The 22,168-nt window shown below is 40.6% G+C and overlaps 2 protein-coding genes across 6 annotated transcripts in view; both read left to right on the plus strand.

Annotated features, from left to right (window-relative positions):
• The window catches only part of LOC136447983 (rho GTPase-activating protein 21-like), a 40,371-nt gene extending 28,322 nt beyond the window's left edge, over nt 1-12,049 (plus strand). For 4 of the 5 annotated variants that reach the window (XM_066447141.1, XM_066447144.1, XM_066447145.1 and 1 more), the window contains 6 exons: nt 98-187; nt 918-1,043; nt 1,891-1,929; nt 2,202-2,310; nt 6,034-6,071; nt 8,252-12,049. In XM_066447141.1, coding sequence (XP_066303238.1) covers nt 98-187; nt 918-1,043; nt 1,891-1,929; nt 2,202-2,310; nt 6,034-6,071; nt 8,252-10,132 — 2,283 coding nt within the window. In that variant the 3' untranslated portion in view covers nt 10,133-12,049. Of the gene's footprint in view, nt 1-97; nt 188-917; nt 1,044-1,890; nt 1,930-2,201; nt 2,311-4,031; nt 4,196-6,033; nt 6,072-8,251 lie in introns of all 5 variants that reach the window. The other variant, XM_066447146.1, reaches the window with a different exon arrangement.
• A 5,032-nt stretch (nt 12,050-17,081) lies between these two features.
• On the plus strand, nt 17,082-18,806 carry LOC136447834 (somatostatin receptor type 4-like). The gene has a single exon (XM_066446921.1). It carries the CDS (start codon nt 17,209-17,211, stop codon nt 18,304-18,306), a length of 1,098 nt encoding a protein of 365 aa, XP_066303018.1. The 5' UTR covers nt 17,082-17,208; the 3' UTR covers nt 18,307-18,806.
• The last annotated feature ends 3,362 nt before the right edge of the window (nt 18,807-22,168 follow it).

Genomic DNA, 22,168 nt, shown 5'->3' on the forward strand with positions numbered 1-22,168 from the left:
AACCACCACGACTAAAGCATTTTGTGCACTTAATTTCTATGTAGAATCACTTGAAACAAATACCTTAATCAGTGTAACAATTGTTCATCCCTCACAGGTACATGCGCTACCAGATCACCACTTTGAAACCCTGAAGTTCCTTGTTCTTCACTTAAAGAAAGTGTCATCAAAGTCATACATCAACAAGGTGAAGACTGTTTAGTACGGCAACTTCTTGATACATGCAATGTCACAAGTACAAACTTTTGCAGCACTGAGCTGTCGTAGGGCTGTCGGGGTTTTAAGCATTTCAAGCTATGTTATGTATATCTCATGAGGTTTGACTAGATAATAAAATGTAATGGAAGGTAGCTTTACCTGGGAGTAATCGTTGTTAAAGGTAACCTAAGCTATATTAGGACGCTGAAAGTCATATTTTCGAAATCAATTTTTGAGTGATTTCTATCCATAGTAAGTTTAAATAACACTATCCCATTGCATCAGGGAGCAAAAATGCGATGTCATTGTGTGGTGTGATCTTCCGAACATAAGCGATTCTGACCGATAAGTCCTGAACGCTTCCAGAGAAATAATTATGTGATCATGGCTCAATGTGCTTGGGCATTGTGACGTCAGGCAGCCGGAAGTTACAGAAAATTGTCGACAGAAAACGGTTACGGCTGGATTCTGGGCTGATTTTTGGGTGGTAGCAATAAATAGAATACTCCTTTTTCGGCTTGTTTCTGTGCTTCTTTTAAACGCCCAAAGTATGAAGTAATGATGCAAATGTGCTAATATGGGGAAGTAAATTTCAATTCCACCAAACAGAATTGCTTTCCCCAGAATAATTCAAGTTTTACCCCCTGGAATTGCTTAGGGCACTTTTAAACCAAAGTATTTGTGTCAGCCTAGGGTTCATTGTCCTTGTCTTCCCACAGATGGAGGTGCGCAATCTAGCCATTGTGTTTGGCCCCACCCTGGTGAGGACGACCCAGGATAACATGGCCATCATGATCCAGGACATGTCGGACCAGTGCCGCATAGTGGAGAGCATCATCAGACATGTATGCCCTTTTCAACATCTATTTTCATGTACTACATAGCCCTGAAAGTCGATGATTATTGTCATCATCATCAGTCGACGTGCTTTCGCTATGACGGGGTTATACGGCCCTTTTAACAGGGTGACATACCCTTTTGTTGGCTGTCATACAAGACAGGGATGCGCCAGTTCTCCCGTCCGGGTGAATAATGTAAATCACTGTATGGCTGATACGAGACGGAGGTTCGCCGGGCCTCCATCAGACACAAGGATTTGGACCATCGCACACCAGGGCATGCCCCTACTCTTAGGTGCGGGGGGTGTGGCTCTCCCCAAACACGGGACCTCCATTTAACATCCTATCCGAGGGACGTCCCTAACCCTAGATGAGCTAGGTACTCATTTACACCTGAGTGAAGTGAGGGCACAATATTGGGGCGCAAGTTCGGACATGTCTCTGGACACAACCTGTGATCGATCCCGGGTCCCATTGTTTGACAGCCGCCACGTTCTACCACTTATGCCACACGGCGCCACTTGATCACCTGAAGTTTATGATTATTGTAGGAGTGCATTTCTTGGTGATTTACCTACTGCAGAGAGGGCTTTCAGGAAAAGGTGGGGTAGGCTTAGCAGAGGATGCTACCTCATCATTTTACCCTTTCTGGGCTCTAAGGCTGTGCATGAGGGTTAGACCTGCCTTAAGCCTACCCCACCTATTCCAGAAACCCTACTGTGAGATAGGAGTATTGCCTAATAGAGACGCAATAATACAAGTGTGATGTGTGTTCACCATCATGGAATTACTGAATAATAGGTTGTCACATCAAATGGACAAGTAGTAAAACCCCTGTTTGTTGTTTTTTCAGTCGGAGTGGTTCTTTGACCCAGATGTAGAGGGAAAGCCTGTAAGTATCACCTTACGTTGTAATTACTTTAAGTTTGATACATTTGATAACTGTACCAATCTGTAATTATTCCGTTCATGTTAATCATCCTTTATCTGTTTGTTTCTGAAGACAGAAATGATATGTGTTGAGTCTATACTCACACTGACTGAGGTTCTGGTAACATTGTAAAGTATCTGGTTGCATTGATCTACATAATGTAGATGGGAATGACTCTTTCAGGACCTTTAAGATTGGGTGTATGAAGTTAATTCATTTATCTTTTGTTTCAGATCCCAGTGGACCCCACTGACATTGACCCTGTGACCAGTATCACACAGCTACTGAACGGGGGAGGGGGAGGGCGTGTGGAGGAGGTGGAGGTCAGGCCATCAGCCATAGGTCAGTTTCAATCTGCCCTATACATCAGCCATATATCATTTTCTTTATATTGTATATGTACAATATCAGTCATAGGCCCATTTGCCATGCACATCAGCTGCAGGTCAGTGTCCATCTGTCTAAACATCAGCTACATGTAGACGTCATCATCTATCTTCTTTATACATATCCATCTGCCCTACACATCAGCCGTAGGCCCATCTGCCCTACGCATATGCCATGGGTCAGTGTCCATCTGCCCTACACATCAGCCATAGGTCAGTGTCCAGCTACCCTACACATAAGACAAAGTTCAGTGTCCATCTGCCCTATACATCCGCCTCAGATCAGTGTTCATCTGCCCTACACTTCAGCCGTAGGTCAGTGTCCAACTACATAAGACAAAGTTCAGTGTCCAACTGCCCTTACCCTCGTTAAACCAGGACCCCATATCGCTCGCAAAAGGGGCCCTGGTAAAAAGCTCTGCCACATATGGTTCTGGCGACCTCGCCGACATTCGCTCATGAATAATCAATGAGCTGGCCTTATTTGGCAATGAGCGGACTGACAAACTCATCTCCAGACGGAAGTCGCGGCCAAGGTCGGTGGGCTTGCTTAGCTTTTGCTGCCGCTGGAAAGCCCACATAACAGAGGCTCTTCCCTCCGCCTGTCCTTCCACTTAGAAATACGTCCCTGCCATCAAGCAGTGTCTGAAGGGTGGACTGCTGATGCTGACGAAGCCGCTCTAATCCAAACAAGTCTTCCACAGCTGAACTTGCCTGAAGCAAAACTATCGGCTGCCATTTGTTTTGGGTAACCAAAGCAACGATGTAACACGTAACCTGATTAGTTGATAGCTTCCCAGCGTTCTTTGCGCGCTGCTTCTGATGAGGAGAAGCAGGTGACGTCGTCATAACCATATGTGGCGAAACTTGTTACCAGGGCCCCTTTCGCGAGCGATGTAACGTGGAGCGATATGGGGCCCTGGTTTAACGAGGGTGTTTGCCCTATACATCAGCCACAGATCAGTTTTCATCTGCCCTACACATCAGTCATACAAACACATGTGTAGGTCAGTGTCTATCTGCCCTATACATCAGCCATTGGTCATTGTCTATCTGCCCTACACATCAGCCATAGGTCATTGTCCATCTGCCCTACACATAAGCCACAGATTATTGTCCATCTGCCCTACACATCAGCCATAGGTCATCAGTGTCTATCTTTCTTTAAAACAGTCATACGTTTGTTTGAACTTTGTTTATTCATGAGAAGCTCAAGTCAGCCAGTTGGCCACTTTTAATAGAGGTCATGAGGGAAAAGGTGAGGGTCAAATGAAATAAATGTATAACAAAGATACAGATTAGTGTATCTGTCTGCTTTGCCAGCATATTGTGCTTGTAGATTAATGGTCCTGGTACTAGGTTCATGAACCGAAAGAAGAAATTGATTCTATTGAAATTGAATGCAGATACATTTAGTAAAATAATGTAAAACTTCAGTTTGTTAATACAAATCCTTCTAGTCAGATACAGGATGTACTCTGTCACTATTGCCTGTCATTTTGTTCCCCACCTTCTAAGTTCTAACCCTGTATTTTCTCTCCCCCCCCCTCTTCTGTCCTTATGTTTGTTTCTCCATGTCTACTTTTGTTTTTGTTGATGTCCATGTCTGCCTTCTTCCACCCCCTTCGTTGTCTCTGTCTGTCCTCCATTTTGTATGACTTGCTGTTCCTCCATAAGGCTTCCGTGCCCTTCCTGCCCTGGAGGCGTCTCCTTCTGCCCAGTCTTCACGCAGTTTCAGCTTCCGCTCATCCCTCCGTCAGACTTCCAAAGACAAGTCTTTCCACCCACGCCCATCACAGCTGGCAGCCCCATCTACAGACACTAGTGGTGGTCGCAAACTAGTCAGCATTTGTTTATTTCTTATACCCTACTCAGTAGGCTGCACCGATTCAATTCCTTGGTTACCAGAAAAATTGTGCTTTTGGAGAAAAGCTATTCACACATCAACGCATTTTAAAACTTTTCCTTCCATTCATGTTTTTGCTCTATAAGACAAGCTAGAACCCAGAGCTTTTAAAAAGAGTGACCCAAAGACTGGGCTCGCTCACATTCTTTACTTCTTGAAAAAGTTATTCCTCTACTTTGGCCTGATATTTTGAACCACGTAAACTGTTTTGTCATAAGGGCTACTATATTTTGCTCACAAACTATGTCTATGTCATACAATGTAGCACACGTCTGAAAATAATAGAACACATTTGAACGATGCAAGTAAGGAAGAGGAATAGCCACGACATTGTATAGCAATATCCGGAAATGTTTGACGGCATATATGCTGCGGCTCTTGCCCTTCATCACTGTGTAAAATACTGACGAAAAATGGCTGTTTCCTCTTGGGTTTGGGAAATGTCGTTCGAACACGATCTGTTATATACAGACGTACGTGGTGACATAGACAGTTTGTGAGCAAAATTCCTCTATGACGAAACAGTCTGTGTTTTTCAAATTTGTCTATTCTGGACATGTGACTCCAGTAGTAAATCTGATGTGCTAGACAGTCTCTGTTCAGGGTGTTTTTGTTGTTCTAATTGATTTATATAACCTGATAGCCAAGGATTGAATAGGTGTAGACTAATGCCATGTTTCCTTCAACTTCCCAATCTGTCAACCCCCACTTCAACTGGACACACAGTAGAAATTGAGAGTGAAATTGAATTTGATAAATTATATGCCGTAGCATTGTTAAAGGAAACATTGCAGCAGATTACTCTTTTCTACAACTTAGGCTGAATTCAAAATCAGTGCGCTTGTGGTTAGCATGGTCTTATGAATATTGCTATCTTTTTTCTATCTCTGCGTGGAAATAACTATTTTATGATTTTCATTCTTTGTATAATATTAATAGACACACAGTTACAAATGTAGCATGGCTACATGTACCTTCGTTACGTAGGCCATGATTTTCATCTCTAAAAACTAAGGAAGTTCCATATTGGTTTTGCAGATGATGCCATTTGCATAACTTGTATCTTTTGTGATGATTTGGCAAAATGATTTCCCAGTTGAGGTGATTTTTGTCTGATAATGATCTTACGTTTTGTGAGTTTGAATTTCTCACCTTTTCAGTTTTGGTCATTATAGGATCACCTGTTTACTTGAAGTCCTCATTTGCATAATTTGTTGGCAATAATATCCATGCCTGGTTGAGCTACAGGCAAAACATAGTCATTCATAAATTCTTGAGTTGTTCTGTTAAAAAAACTAGCAGCTGCAGTTCCACAAAAACCATTTAGGTGGCCTAAAATCAAATTACACTTCATTTTTCTGCCAAGAGCTACTTCCCACAAAATATGTCAATATTGCTAAAAAAATACAACTAGCTGTAGTCCATCTGTAGTTCCTAAGGAAACCAGAAGGAGGGGCCAAAATAAAACTCATTCTTTTCCCTACAATACACTTTAACCAAAACATTCATATCATAGATGTTGCTGTCCACTAACTAAATAAATCCATTAATGACATCATAACCACCTTGACACCAAGTCATGTGACATACACATAACATACATGTAGTTACTATTTATTCTGACATCATTGGTATTCCCTCTAGAGGTAAGTCTTGTTTGATTCTAAATGTTTGGCACGTTATTTTTAACATTTAAAGGTAAATCTTATTTCATTTTAGAGGCTTACATATCCTTGCAGCACTTCACTCACCACAAGTTGTTCTTTTCAACAGGAGATTCAACCTCTGACAACACGCCAGACCCTGTCAAGGTGAGTAATGTCAAGTTTGTTAAGTAATTGGCACATGAAGTGACGGATTGCTAGCAAAATGCAGATTTAACATCCCATTGTTTTCCCCTTACAACAATGTCCTAATTTGCATAATTTGAAAAGGATATCCAACTCTACTTAGGTTGCATGATTTCCACTTTAAACCACAGAGTATGAAATTTTGATTTCTTAAAGGTAGTATTATAATTACTCTGTTCATTAATTCTGCCATGTCCTAATTTGTAGGTACATGTAATGATGTTTAAGTTTTAACTGTTACCAAAGTCAAATAAAAGGTCATGATAGCTATCCATTATTGACTTTTCCAAACTAAGAGTTGCAATTCCTTGGGATGATATTGTAGGTACAGCTACAGTTCCAACCAAAAGTGCTAGGAGGCCGAAAATTATGTTTTCTTGATTAGGTGAATACCTGCTCACATATTATTAGATAATGATGTGTAGCTACTTGAGATATCCTGTTAAGAAATCTCCAATTTGAAAGCAACAGCACCAATAACATTAACCTCCCTGACAGCGGTAACCAGATTCATGTAATAATTGTAATTTCAACTCATGGCCGGCAGTAGGCCTGTTTTTCACAGAATGGTTTTGCTGGTTTTATACCTGGCACCCACTGACCAGGGTTATAACTTGTTTGACTGTGATATTGTGACCAATACCATAAACTATCCCCTTACTTTTGTATGTAGGAGATGCTATAAACTGCCTGCAATATAGGATTAGTTTAGAGGACTACAGATATCCCGGTGATATGAAGTGTCAAGGCGTAATACTGTTATGTTTGTTGTTGCAAGCCAACTCATAACGGATAAATGACAGGTATATAACATCCAGTTTTCTGACTGCTCTTCACCACAGGACATAAATATCTCCTTTTCTCATAGATTTAAATCAACCCTGAAGACAGAAATTAAGCATACCAATGCATTAACTTTAAGCATGTTACAAGACTACTTGGTTCCAAAATGAATAAGCTTTGGTGTGTAAAAACAAATATACTTACTTTTATGTTGCCAAATTTTGCTGCAAAGTTCAAAATCTTAAGTTTTGAGCGAAATTAAGCATACCAATATTGGCATGTTAGATTACTATTCCTTTCCAAAACATGGTTGAACATGTTCACCTGTTTTTAACTTAAAGCAAGCTTTTGTGCGCAAAAAGAACACTAATCTTATATTTCTGTGAATTTTGCTGCAAAGTTGTAAATTTGGCTTCAAAACAGTGTTTGAAGGCCTAAAGCAAAATTAAGCATACTATTGCATTACGCATGTTACATTATTCGGTTCCAAAACTCAGCAAAACACATTATAACCTCTTTTGTATGCAAAAACAACACTTGCTTTTGTTTGCTGAACAATGTGCAATTTAACGTTTTAGGTAGTTGAACACTGTACCTACAACATAATATTATGCTATTTTCAAATGCTTCTGTATGAGACATGCAGCATACACTGTACATACACTCGCCCTTAGTAATGCAGATGTGTCCGTCATTTCATTTGCATAGTTTTCTCACGTTTTGTAGGGAGATTTCGTCAAATCAATCAAAAATGGTTTATTGATAACAAAGCATTGCAGCTAAAGGCTGAATTACGCCTTCCATACATTAAGTATATTGCACTTGGTTTTCACATAGGACATTACACATTTAAAAGTATTTACAGTGGTATTAAAACAATGCATCAGCATTAAGTTAGCTTATTTGATATTTGCTAGCTTATAATATGAATATGATATATGATTCAATATTCCTGGTAGGATGGCTCGAAATTGCTGGAAGACATGTACACAGAAACAGAATGCAATGCCTACATTAACCCTAAGACTATCCTTGCCACCAAATATGAATTGGTACCTGTTTGCTTCCTTACCATATCAGTTTCATTATAGCAAAGAAATATTGTCTTTCTTTATTTGTTAGTACTGCTAAGTATTAGCTCTATTTCTGAGCCTTTGCCAAGGTCACATTTACTAAAAGCCACTTTTCAGATTTGGAGTCACTCTAGTATGGAAAGAGGCAGGTTCTCAGCTAAAGTTACCAGTCTCCTTGTGTTAGACTAAGTTTGATTATCGAAACATTTATGTCTAACTTAGTGATATTAAGCGATGTTGATTGGCTAAGATATTGACTTTCCTTTCTGTCTATATCTTCCACAGAAGATTAGCTCAGACTACATCTCGCAAGACGTCAACATCCAAGAAATAGTGCGTGCCATCATCGGTGCTGCCGTGGTGAAACAGCAGCAGGCGCTGAGAGAAGAGCAGCAGCAGCAGCTGCAGCACAGCTACTCGGACGACGAGGAAGGTTTTAGCAAGGATTATTTCACGCGCGGTATTCGCCTCCGTCGCAGCTTCCAGCCCCGCAAATCTAGCAGCAGCGAGCACATAAACTTGAACATGCAGGATTCCCAGGTAAAAGTCTGTCCCACAGAAGAACTGAAAACGCCATCAAGACACAACTCGGAAAGTTCCCTAGACATGATATCGAAGGTAACAGAGCAGCTAGATAGAAGTGCAAATGCTTCCAGCCTCAGTTCCAGAAAGATGCATTACTACGCCGTCAGCAAACACCAGCCATACTCCCCTGATCTCACCAGGGATACCAGTTCTCCGGCACACTGGAAGGATTCTGTTGTCACACGCCGACCCCTGACGGGCAGGTCTACATCACGTGCCACCTTTTCCCTCAGTCAACATTACTACAGTAGATACGACCTGGAGACCAGAGCTCGACAAATGAAGGAGAACTACAAGAGACACAAGGTGATCCCAGACAAGGAGTATATCGAGCGCCAGCACAGACAGGCGATAAAGGACTTGGAGAACGAGGAGGGAGGGAAGGAGGTTGTGAACGACATCCTGTCTCGCAGTGCACAGCAGAGACAGATTGTCATCAAGTTGTCCGATGTCACAAAAGAGATTGCCGAATTGTCGCAGAAGCAGGACGAGTTGGATGACGGGGTGGAGAAGTCTCTCCCCCGGATTCCTGCCAGGTTAGATGGGAATCATCCAAAGGCAGACGTGGCTTCAGTCACTTCCGATTACTCAACCACCTCTTCTAGTAACTTTGCCACGTTAGAGTCCAAGCGATCTACCAGCAGTTCTTTCGCAGACACCCTCAACACCAGAGAGGAAAAACGACAAAGGAGCAACAACACTTCTGACAGTCTGTCTCACCAAGACTCAGACTTGGACAGTAACCTGGAGCTGGACTTTGCTGGGAACTTTGATGATCACTTAAAGAAGTTACTCGACCCCGATTATGATTTCCCCAGTTTGAAGAAAGACAGTGATCCAAGTACATGTATGCAGCATGTGAAAACACAGGTGCCAAATAAACTGTATGACAGGACAGACGGAAGGACCACCAGTTTGCCACAGCAACACCACGAACATAGAAGGGGAAATGTGGAGGTATCTGTAAGGAGATCATCCAGGCAGAACACTGTCATTTCTCACAGTAGGACAACTTCTAGCAGTAAAGGCTTGATTGAATGCCAAGGGAATATTGCTGACCCTCCTACTAAGTCAGAACAAGAGATGATCGCAAGGAACGCTGAAGAGGCGCGCAGGTATAGAAAGAAATTGAAGAGCAAGGAGACAGAAGACATAAAAGGAGGAAGGCAGAGAAAGTCTGTGAGACGAAGACACACTCTCGGCGGAGGTAAAGATTTTCCTGAGTACAGAAGTCTGAATTCACTTCTTTCGGCTGATTCCAAGAGAGACAATGAAAAAAAAGTGTCAGCGCTGGAGAGACTGAAGCCTCAGTGTGCCTCGCGAGAGTTGAGTCTCCAGGGTTGGATCGAGCGCGAGCGACTACGGAACAGCACGCCCAATTTAACGTTGGACAGTTTGTCTGGTGGCAGAAACCTGGAGGTAGTAGACATAGACTTTGAGGGCAGGTCCAGAAGGATTAGTTCTCCAGACTTGAGTGACCTCAAGAACAGAAAATTTACTTTCAAGTCTTCCAAGGATCCACACCCTCAGAAGTTAACCAAGCATGTTGCAAAGTTTTATGACATAGAGTCTTACTTGTGACTTTCCTGTTAACCCAGTCGCCTGGGTCAGGTCAAGGTCATGGTGAGGTCAAGGGTCACAGAATTTACTCTACTTGTCTGGTGCACAATAGACAATGAGCAAAGACAAAACTAGGGCAAGAGAAGATGAGTTGTGTGGATGGAAGAAGCTCATTTTGTTGGATGTCTATCTCTTTATTGATGCATGTGACATTTAGAAAAGTAAAATGCAGAGAAGACTATATAAAGATTATATTCAGTTTCAATCCTACCAGTTACAAATGTAAGATATCACCAGTAAGTTCATGAATGCACACTGGTGTAGGATGTAATAGTGATGGATGCCTATGTGCCATGAGGAACTGTATTCGATTGCATATTTATGACCAAAAACTGATTTGGCAACTTTGAACACTCAGGAGTGTTGTGCTCAATGAAAGTGGCTTAACCAGTAAACTGGTGTTACAAATGGGGCAAATATAGAACATATTCATGCATTTATCTCATTTGTATAATTTGTGAAGAAATACCGTAGTATGATTACATAGTTGAAAGTTAAAGGAAATTGTCACAGTATAAGTAACAGTGTTAGTTATTATTTCATTGTCATATTTCCCATAGTCTTATTACTCCAGGCATGAGTTGTGTGCCCTAGCACGACATTTGTACAGGTTCACTTGTAAGTTTCTGAAGGTTTAGGTTGCATTTATGTAAGATATGAGATTCTTGATGTATTTTGCTCACATACTAACTTCAGTCTTCTACACACACCAAACACTGCATGGGAAGTTACCCAGTTGGAATTCCAATGTTCCAGGTAGGGATGTCATGTTTGAGGGGTTGGACTTTTCATATGGATGCAAATTCTTTTGTGCAAAGTTTGTCTTACAAGTGTGACTGCATATTGAATAACAAACTTCAAACATGAAACAGTGTTATTACATTTTGTATATGTGTATCAATGTAAGGCACTTTTTTTATTTAATACAAATACAAACTAATATGAAATGACCCCTGGTGAATTGAAATGAATGCAATAGTATCCATGTTTTCCTGGATTTGCATATGGGCTCCTGTGAATATACCTGAGAAGGATTTCATCCTCATAACGTGGGTGCTGATGGCAGGACAATGGGCAGTAGAAGTGCCTTCTTTGTACATTTGTAGTTGATAGGCCTGGATTGGAATGGCACCATGTGCATGCAATATGGTCAAATATGAATATGATATGGTTTGGGGCACTGTCCATGTAATAATAAGACCGGCAAGGATTTCTGTGGGGTAGTCTGACTTACATGACTGTATGTTTTGTTTATCACAAACTTATAATGTATTTATCTGACCAGTAGTAGTAGAATAATTGCATAGCTTACTTTTGTATGATGTTGCATGTTACATACCTACAGAGAGTTGCCTCATGTACTTGTATATACCAGGCTGACAATGGTCGATTCTCATTTTTTAAGATGTATTTTGTTATGTACATGTTGAGAAGACAAAATTTCAGTTGTATTTCATTCGTGAATTGCTGGCTAAATGACATCATGAAATTATTTTGAAGAATATGTACTGTTGGACGTGTGAGTAGTTGGAAGGAATGGCAGATGATTGTCAACTATTCATTGTTTGAAGACAAGTTTTTGATGCTGGCTGTTTGGTCCTCAAACTCAGGCTTTGTGCAGAATGCATATCAGGTTTTGCCTCCTTACAACACAATAGCTTGTTTTCAGTTTCTGAATGACAATATAAACTGTGAGATATCCAAGTTGAACTACGAGATGCAATGTTTTACATCGTCAATGGTGTTGCAGTAAATCTTCAGCAGCCACTACTGATCTGTAACTGAACTGATGTAAGTCTATTTTGTCTGGGTAAAATAAACATATATCTTAAAACCATGTGTAACAAAAGAAAAAGAACTAATTTGCTGAAAAAAGTTGATATGCGTTTGTTATCATTTGTATGTGTCTTCTTTTATACCTAGAGCGCATTCAAATCCTCATTCCTACAAATGTGCATTATTCGCTGACCATTATAATGAACACGTTTCATATTCATCTGCGTTAGCCCATGCCTATGACGTCATGGTTGTATAAACAATCGGAATGGAGGCTTTTATGATAATACATGTACTCTGTAAGTCCTGAAACTGGACCCCGACACCGGGAATAAGTATATACATATATATCACCCCCTGCAAATTTGGTGACCATGCGCATACACTCTACCGCTTGGAAGTTATGAGGGGCGCCGAATGACCACCCACCCAAGTCCCAGGAATCCCCAAAAAAGCCCTGTCTAGATGAGGTTCAAGGGTAGCCGATTAGCAAGCCTATCCGCAGATGCAATATGAAGTTATTGTTATGTATTGGAATTTTGTGATCTTGATATGTCTACGCTCCGGCGACATGACCTACATCATATACCTGCAAAACAAGAACAACATTAGGATGTCCCTTTACACCACAGCCCGTACACTGCCGAGAGGGCAGAGGTGTCGGCTGCAATCGACAAGATTTTCTGCGACAAGCTGACTGAGGTAGGTCATTGCTGTCTTTCCTCTAGTCACTTATCGCCGATCGGCATTGGTACTATTGGCATTGGACCCCCCCCCCCCCTTGAAGGTCCACTTTCACCGGCTTGAAGGTCCACTTTTTAATGTTCAAGATTTTTTTCAATGCAGACTTATTTGTATCACCAGCAACGTCACAGAGGTTAGAATCCTAGAAAAAACTTTGTCTCTGATCTTTCCGCTGAAATTCTCTCAAAAACACAGGAAATGCATTTTCAGAAGGTTAAATTCTTAGACTACGAAACGCTCGAGGGCCACTTTTTAAAGTCCAGGGTTGTTTTTTTTCAAGGTGGACTTATTTGTATCACCAGCGGAGATGAAATCCCAGAAAAACTGCTAACTTTGTCTCTGATTACTTTCTTTAAAATTCTCTCAAAAACACAGGAAATGCCCTATCAGAAGGTTCAATTTTTAAGATTTTCCGGGGGGGGATACCCCCGGACCCCCTAGGAAGCTCGCGCCTACGACGCTCGCTGGTCCCTCAAACATTAAAAAGAACCCACCCCAATCAAAATCCTAGCTACGGGCATGGTAAATGCTTTGATTAAGCAGAGAAAGGTCTTGATTGTCCACATTGTTTGACAGAGCGTGCTCACCTGCAAGACGAACGAAAGACCATTTTCTTATCTATGAAATCCAATGAGTGATCTGCAATTGTGTCACATCTTAGCTCGCAGTGCCATCGCAGTGTTAGTGGAATGAGGTGGCAACTCGTGCACCTCACTCACTCGGTGTCACTCGCTCACTCACTCAGTGTCACTCAATCGCTCACTCTGTGTCACTTACTCATTCAATCACTCAGTCATTTAGACCCGCATGCTCCAGAAGGGAGTGTGGCGCCTGAGTATCTAGCTAGCCTCTACCAGTCTCCGCGGGTCGCTGGGAAAATAGTAGAAATTGGCCAAATATAGTCAATTGTATGAAGGGAGTCGGTTACGGAGAGAGAGTCAAACTGTGGATGGGAATGTTATCCTCCATGACCAAAGTCCCCCGGCAAATGTTCTCTCTATTTCCGACGCGGTTAGTCTGGTAGAGACTAGTATCTAGCCGTGATCTACATTTCCGTAACAATGAAAATAACAATGAACTTTATTGGATTCATGCGTAAAAAAATAAACATATTAAGTGACATAAATGAAATGCAAGAAGAAAACCATGACATATTCCATTTCTATTTACGCACTCCTTTTCTCTTATTAACAAAAATGTGTTGACATAAGCATCTGCATACACATTTCGGTACCCCCAAATAGGCCCTTCAGGGGCAAAGTAGGGGGGAAGTTGAGGTCTCGGGCTACGTAAATATTTTGTCAACTGAATGTGAAAAGCACATTACATTATTTGAACCATAAACCTTCAAAAGATACATCCTTTTAGTGCTAATATCTAAGAAGGACGCCATCAAAACTATGCATTATGGATGGTCGATATGACGTTAACACTCATCCGACCGACACATTTTTGGGACGAATCTGGCCGTATGGGGTACAAACGGACCCCAATTTGTTTTGCCCCCTAAATATATTTCAGGCGGATCTTTTTGTATTTTTTTACACGTACTGTTTTAATAATCTATGGAGGATATTTTGACAAACTGGTGTGAATAGTTAATGCTCATTATCATAATGTATGCAGAAATGAGGAGAACGCGCATTTTGCTTTAAAATCTACAATACTCCCCTTATTTCAACAGTTTCAGTGCCCTATCAATTTACTTAACAATGATACCGTTTCCAAAAGCAATCTGATAGCATAAGAATGTTATCGAAGAAGGAAGATTAGAATTTATGTGAAAATGAATTATATGTTATCTAATTATGCATAATAATCTGCCACATAATCACACACATAATTACACCCATGTAAATTTTCTTCATAAAGATATTTTCTGTTGGCTATTTTTGTGATTTCTGTTGATATATTGTTCAATTAATCTATTAAGGATACTCTGACATGCTTTAAGTGTAAAAGAATTAATGCTCGTTTTTACCATTATCACATTTTATGCAAAATGAGTAAAAATCACATTTTTTACCAAAAAGATACATTTATTCTGAATAAGTCGGTATCATACTTTTCTACGCAACAATCAATTGTTGCTATAATAGGAATAATAACAAATTTTGGTTATTTGACAGGACTTTCTTTCATAATTAAGGGTTAATGACCCGCCTATTCCTCGGTGTATATGGTGTCATAACGCCTTCCCATGCGCCATAACCACCGGTTTTATGAGGCGGGTCATTAACTTTATTATCATATAACCTATCCAAACTGACCCATATAGGAGTAGACAAGTCCTGTATGACGCATAGATCCATTATACTATTAAGAATGCATTTCAGAATTTACATTTGTCCTTTTTGAACAGAAGATGATAGATTTCATTTTGAAAACCAAAATTTCCACAGATACTGTTTGATAACATTGCAATCTTGGCATGTCAAATCTTTTTCAATTCTATTATCTATCATCATTATTATTCCTCCCTGCTGGGTGTTCTTCTGATTGGTCAATGCTGTGGGCTGAACACTATTTTCTTTCCGCCCGTTTAGATTTGACTTGTACTGAAAAGGTTTGTTCTATTTTGTCATATGCTTGCAAAAGGTTTGATTTATTCAAATATAGTAAACATTTTTGTGAACAAATAAACATTATACGAATGTTAACAAAAAGATGACCTCCCTCTCTACATAATGGAACGGTCGAACGGGTGTGTTCACAGTGTCATAACACATGGGCAATGGAGGCTTCTGATTGGTCGACGCCATCTCGCTATGTAATAATACGTAATAAACAATGGAAAATCCGTTTGCGTGTCACGCAAACTCCCTCCAAAATCGACCAATCCCGGTAAAAATTTCTCAAAAGTTGCAAGACAAGTACACAAACAAACTAATTGAAAGATTTTTTTTCTCCGACGAAACACGTTGATTTGGCACACATTAAAACACGCCTGAGGACCCCATACGGTTGGATGAGGGTTAATGGCCTTTTCGATCTCTCTGCGCTAATAGGTCACACAAAATATTTCATAAGTCTCGCGATCAGACCCAATTGATACCAATGTAGCTGCAAAGTCAACGCACTGGGTCGGCTAGATTGCAAACAAATTAATGATTACTAACATCTAATGCATGAAAAACCTCGTACAGACAACAATGCATAGTAGCCTGCAAAATTATTCAACCCCCTTCGTATTTTGGACATTTTGGCAAAATGAGAAACATTTCAACGGCAATGACTATAGTATCATATGCATACACTACTAGTACTTGTAGATAATGTCAGACGAAGTCCACAAATAAAATTGTAAGAAAGGAATTTATCGTATTACTTGAACAAAATACATGACATTATGAAATCGCTTGCTTGTTTAGGGGACTTTGAAGTCCTAGAATTTTCATTACCTTGGTGTTTATCCGAAATGAAGTCAAGCAATGGAACCACATGTGAGCTTGGTACCACAGACTATATTGGTAGCTCTAAAACTGCAAGGTCAAATTCTAGTGCAATGATGGTAATGCACTTATTCTTCCATTTTGATTCATAATGGAGTTTGCGAGTTATCGAGGCCATGTCTGAAAAAGCTTGTGACTCAATGACGATCGACCAGCCATTAGGTTAGAACTACATCAGGAGCTGTTTTTACATTCAATATTCTATGTGGCTCGAGTCTATATATGAGGCAATATAATGTATTTCATTCGCAATTTCACTTGCGTTGTGAGGTACCGGCATCTTCCGTTGGTGGTAAGTCTGAGTTTCAATGTGTGACATGAAATGTTATCCTAAACTCTCAGCTATATGGCACATGGTAGCATTTTCCTTTTTGCCTACGATTCTCATCCGGTTTCCATAGTCATTTTATGGTGGCAAAGGACCGTTGAGACCCGTAGCAGGTCACCATAAAGTTGACTATTTGCTGTGCGGCTCCTCCAGAAAATGTCGAGGGCTGCTCGAAGCAGGCGTGTATAGTTCCCATCGAGCAGATTGCATAATGTCTTTGTTGATATCCAGCGTCAGTCATTGCTGGATAGGGACGTCTAGGTACCTATAACCTGCGTTTCAAAGATAGAGCACCCTTAAGGTACATTTATGTAATTTAGACTGGCTAAAATTTGCACATTGTACTATAATTTTAGATTTTAGAAAAGCTGATCTTGCAGTAGGACATTATTTTCAAGTCCTTTGATTAACAATATTGATCTCTACAGGCTATTCTCCTGACGATATGATTTTATGTAAGACAGCATTTCATTTATTTCCAAGATTATCCAATACTGATTGCGCTGAGATATACATGGCAGTCTAATCGAGGCATTCAACATCTGCAGGTCTAGTCCTAAGAAAGTGATTCTGTATAGGGTTTGAAATATGATGCTGTTCAGAAAGCATTTTTAGATATTTTTGCTACTTTAAAATATATGCATTGTTAATACCAGTACATCTACTGATTTTATAGTGACTAAACAAATATCATGTTACTGTATATTTCTTCTTAGTAACAAACCTGCTGAGACATAATGGCCACGTTAGCTGCATCAGATGGCATCAAATCGTTTTATATTGACTTATCCAATGGCACGTCTTTCGACATCAAGACAAATATGACCAACACATCCGTATGGCAGCGGTCCGCCTCCACCAGTCGCATCCTCTTCTCGTCTTTTGAACTCTTACTAGCTTTAATAGGTGCCGTTGCTAATGCGATAGTCGTATGGATCATAGCAAGGAATCGCAAGATGAGAACGGTTCCCAACATTTTAGTGCTGAACCTGGCGATCGCTGACTTCATCTACTGCAGCCTGTTCCTCCCGTTCTGGGACTCCTACCAGATGTTCGTTCATGGATGGATCTACGGAAGAGTGATGTGTAACGTCATAGTGGCTGTGAGCGACCTTAGCGTGAACTCCAGCACCCTGTTCCTGACGGCCATGAGCATCGAAAGATACCGGGCTGTTGTGGACCCTCTCGGTCACGTGCAGCGTCAGTCACTAAAGAAGACTTGGCTTGTCAGTGGAGTGATCTGGTTTGCAGCAATTCTTCCTAGTCTGCCGTTTGCTGTGTTCTCTACCACCAGGATATCACGAGATGGTAGCGGTGTTTTCTGGGTTAGCTGCCAGCTTGAACCTCCAGAAGGGATGGACTATGCGCAGTTTAAAACAATGACACACACGTGGCGCTTTCTGGCATGGTTTGCCATACCTCTACTGATCATCACACCATTATATATTTGCCTTATCAAGAAAATGCGACAGAAAGGAATATTTCCCCAACTTGGTGAGGCGACGAGACAGTCTCGGATAAGAGTAACGAGAATGGTCACGGTGGTTGTCATCATCTTCATGCTCTCCTGGCTGCCTATACATGTCCGGAACATTGTCCTCATCTTCAATCCGGAGGCAATACCCGAAGCTGTTTATTTCTTGGTCGCTACACTGTCATCGGCAAATTCAACTGTCAACCCGTTCCTTTACGCTCTGCTTGGAGAGAATTTCCATGTTTACACACGAGAAGCTCTATTAAGATGCTGCCCATGCGGTAGACCAGAACAACGAACGAGTGCAATAGAGGGCAAAAGAAAAGGGGAAATTAAAACAGAGGAGACTAGTCTAACATAGCTTGAAGCATGTCTGGTGAAGAACAATGTTATCTTTTAAAAGTGAAATGCAGACTGTCATTGGGGTATCTGAGATGTGAAAAGACTACACAGACTTATAGCTTATTGCCTGACATAAATCGTCAAAGAATAGTTTTAAGAAATAGAAAAGCTGATTCTTGAGTACGATGTAAAACATTAGCTATAATCCCTGACTAGCTGCAAAACTTTGCAAAATACAATTTCGGAGAAACAAAGGCGATACTGTGGCCTTAGAGTGCTAAGGCAAGATCATCAAGTAGACAATTCCTGTATGATGCATATACTCTTATACTATCAAGAATGCATTTCAGAATGTACATTTGTCCTATTTGAACAGAAGATGATAGATTTAATTTTGAAAGAAAACATTTCCGCAGATAATTCTTAATAACATTGCAATATTGGCATGCCGAATCTTTTTCAAATCTATTATCTATTATCATCAGTCCTCCCTGTTGGGTGTCCTTCTGACAATGCTGTGGGCGGCTCCACTTACAGTTTAGATTTGACTTGTTTTGAAATGGTTTTAAACTCTGAACTCTTAGCTTAAGACGCGGATCTTATAGGCAATATGCCTCCTATCCGAACACTATGTTATGTTATGTTATGTTATGTTTATTCGATTTTGTCATGTACTTACAAAAGATTTGATTTATTCCATTAAGATAGTAAGCATTTTTTGGGAACAAATAAACATTATACGATTGTTAACAAAAATATAACGTCACCCTCTACATAATGGGAGGAATGATGATCACGGGTGTGTTATGGCGATTAACACATGGACAATGGAGGCTTCTGATTGGTCGAAGCCATCTGGCTATGTGATAATATAGGGTTTATGACCCGCTTTCCTTCGGTCTATACGGTGTGATAAGTCATAGTCGTTCCTATGAGGTGGTTATAGGAACGACATGCCTTATCACACCGTATAGACCGAAGGAAAGCGGGTCATTAACGTTATTATCATATAGCCAGTGTCCATATAGTAGTTAGTAGTACTCTGTGTTGTATTTGATTTGTGTAGTATTTGTCCTAACATGAAATATAAAAACAAACCCCCTGTCATTTGATGGTAACGTTCGAACACCGGGTCCGTACGAAGTTCACAGACCCGCGGGTCCATACGAAGTTTACAGACCCGCTTTTCGGGTCTGTATGAAGATTACAGACCCGCAAATGGAACCTTCTGATTGGTCAATGATATGTACCTATATGATAATATATGTTAATGACCCCACACTGAGGTCCTGTATTTGGTGCCATAAGACATGGTGGGTTCCTGTAGCAGTGAGTGGGCGACGCAAACGATCTTAGCAATCGCCAATTTGGTCTAAAGGGGTGGTGGCATACGGTTCCATATCATGGTTATCTTGGACTTCTTGTCTTTCACCTGATAGAGATACCATCGGACGCCACATTCGCTGCAGGTGTCATCCAAGATATTGACACTGCTGTATGGTTCAATACGCAGGGTGTTTGATGATTTATATATGAGCGCCTATACCTATGTACATATTTCTGTATACAAGTATGAGCATTATATCAATATGGCTTTGTGGGTACGCGGGTGTCTTTATTATTAATACGTGCCCTACAGTGTGGCTATCGCCCCCCCCCCCATCTAAAGAAAAGTTCCCGTTTAGAATTTTATTCCAGTCAACACCGACTAGTTTCGCCTTGTGTGTGGTTTTCTCAATGGTCAAGTTCTACCTTTTATAGGCCAGGTGCAAAATGTCCTAGGTGGCTTAACCAATCACAATTCAGCAAAAATCAAGGTTGAGCACTCTGCTTTGCTTAGATCTAAGTGCACTGGACTACATAACCTCACCTGACCTCTTGAATATGACTTCACCCATTGTTCTTACACTTGTCACAAAGGTCAATACATGTATACAAAGAAAAGAGTCCAGTTAGTTTCTAGCATGTCTCTGCGCTTGCTTCGGCTGTCTCTTGCACTTCTTTGGAAGAGATGTACAGAGCTATGGCTGGAGGATGAAAAGCACAATAAAACATACCTAAAACTTATGACATTTCTGCCAAACCTTACCTTATTGTTTTAGTCTATGCTAGACATAATGTTTCTTCGAGGGAGACATAAAATCCCTTTTCGCCTGAAAAATGAGCAAATCTATCTATCGAACCTAAAATTCCCTATTTTCCACATTTCACCCAGAGTGAGCTCACTGGAAACACACAATCTGATTTTCTAGATGCTAATGGCGTTCGAAATGAGCCTTGGATCTAAGAAGTCGTAAGGCTGAGGACGCGTTTGGTTTACATGTTCAATCTCACTTCCGACACCATGAAGATCCTTCTTGAACCTGTATAAACAAGAAAGCTTTTAAAAAAAGCTGGCCACGCAACCATTTGATTAAAAGTGAGGATTAAATGGTGGTTGCACGTGTAATGACTTGTATAGACTTACTTACCCCCTACCTATACAGTACCTATACATCAAATATTACATCCGTAGTATTTACCTTAAGTTAATACAAGTTTCTGATGAATTATGAAAATGAGCTCCTCATTAGCATAACTTATAGCCAGGCGTACTCACCTTTCTTAAAGGTACCTACACTTCAAAAATGAAATCCGTCGCATTTACCATAATGGAATTACACGTTTCTGCATATATCATGCATTAGCATAATCTATATGCAGGTGTATTCACTTTTTCTAAAGGTACCTACAAATCAAATATGACATCTGTAGCATTTATCGTAAGGGAAATACAAGTTCCTGAATAAATCATGCAAAAGAAAAAGAAAGAAAGATGAAGAGCACGCCAGCTTTTGTGTAATTTTGTATTAAAGATGTAATATAGCCATTTCATATATATTTACCAACTATCTATAGCATGGCAGCATGGTGCAAGGCCTTGCGTGAGGCCTTGCATAAATCGCACCCTGGCGAGCTGCAGGTCGGACGAAAACGAAGCGTGGACGGAAGGAAGGACGGACGGGCGGAAGGAAGGACGGACGGGCGGGCGGAAGGACACGTGAAACCCAGTACAATGCCATGCAACCTGGCGGTTGCGTGGCAAAAAAATCAAAAGGTCTGTTCAGCAAATACGTTAGTGTTCGTAAAATGAAACAAAATTTACAACGTCACAATGGAGCAAGTTATCTGTGAAAACGAGGCGGAGCAAACGAGGTATTATAGTCAATTGTTCTCTTGTTGACGCCAAAGCACTGCCATGCACGAGGAGGGAAACCATTTGCAACCTACCTACACCACAATCAGATTAAAAGACCTTTTATAAAACACCTAAAGTGGAGGCCATGATCGGGAGAAAAAAGGATAGGGGGTCGTTGACTTTCGTGTCACCTAGATGATGATAATGATAATAAGAAAGAAGTTGATGAAATATTTGTACCTTTGAACAGCCTGCAGCACGTTGGGACCTTGTAGGTATTTAACCAAGAAGTATCCCAGACCATCAAACATTCGGCGTCGCTGTTACTAGATGCGTCCTCAAACGCAAAGTATTTGTATATACAGTTGTATATGCAGTGTCTACAATGTGGTCCCAAACGTACAGGCTAGGAGTGTATCTTATATATATATAAATGTTGTCAAGTGAAAAATGTACAGTTCAACAATTTTAAAACATCTACTTCTTAAGAATGCGGCCCTACCTAAAGTATCTTTCAAACTTAACTGGAACCCTTAAGAATTCATGACCAATCCCCCTGAAAATGATGCGAGCCGACCGGTTTTTATGCCGTACATAAATATCAAGATAAAGCTTAAGCGCTTGTGTTCTATTGAATAGATGGACGAATAAATGAAGATTTATTGTACAGACGAAGCAACTTAATTGCACCCCAGATAAACAC

Source organism: Branchiostoma lanceolatum, chromosome 13 (assembly GCF_035083965.1).
Source record: "Branchiostoma lanceolatum isolate klBraLanc5 chromosome 13, klBraLanc5.hap2, whole genome shotgun sequence".
Taxonomy (NCBI): Eukaryota; Metazoa; Chordata; class Leptocardii; order Amphioxiformes; family Branchiostomatidae; genus Branchiostoma; species Branchiostoma lanceolatum.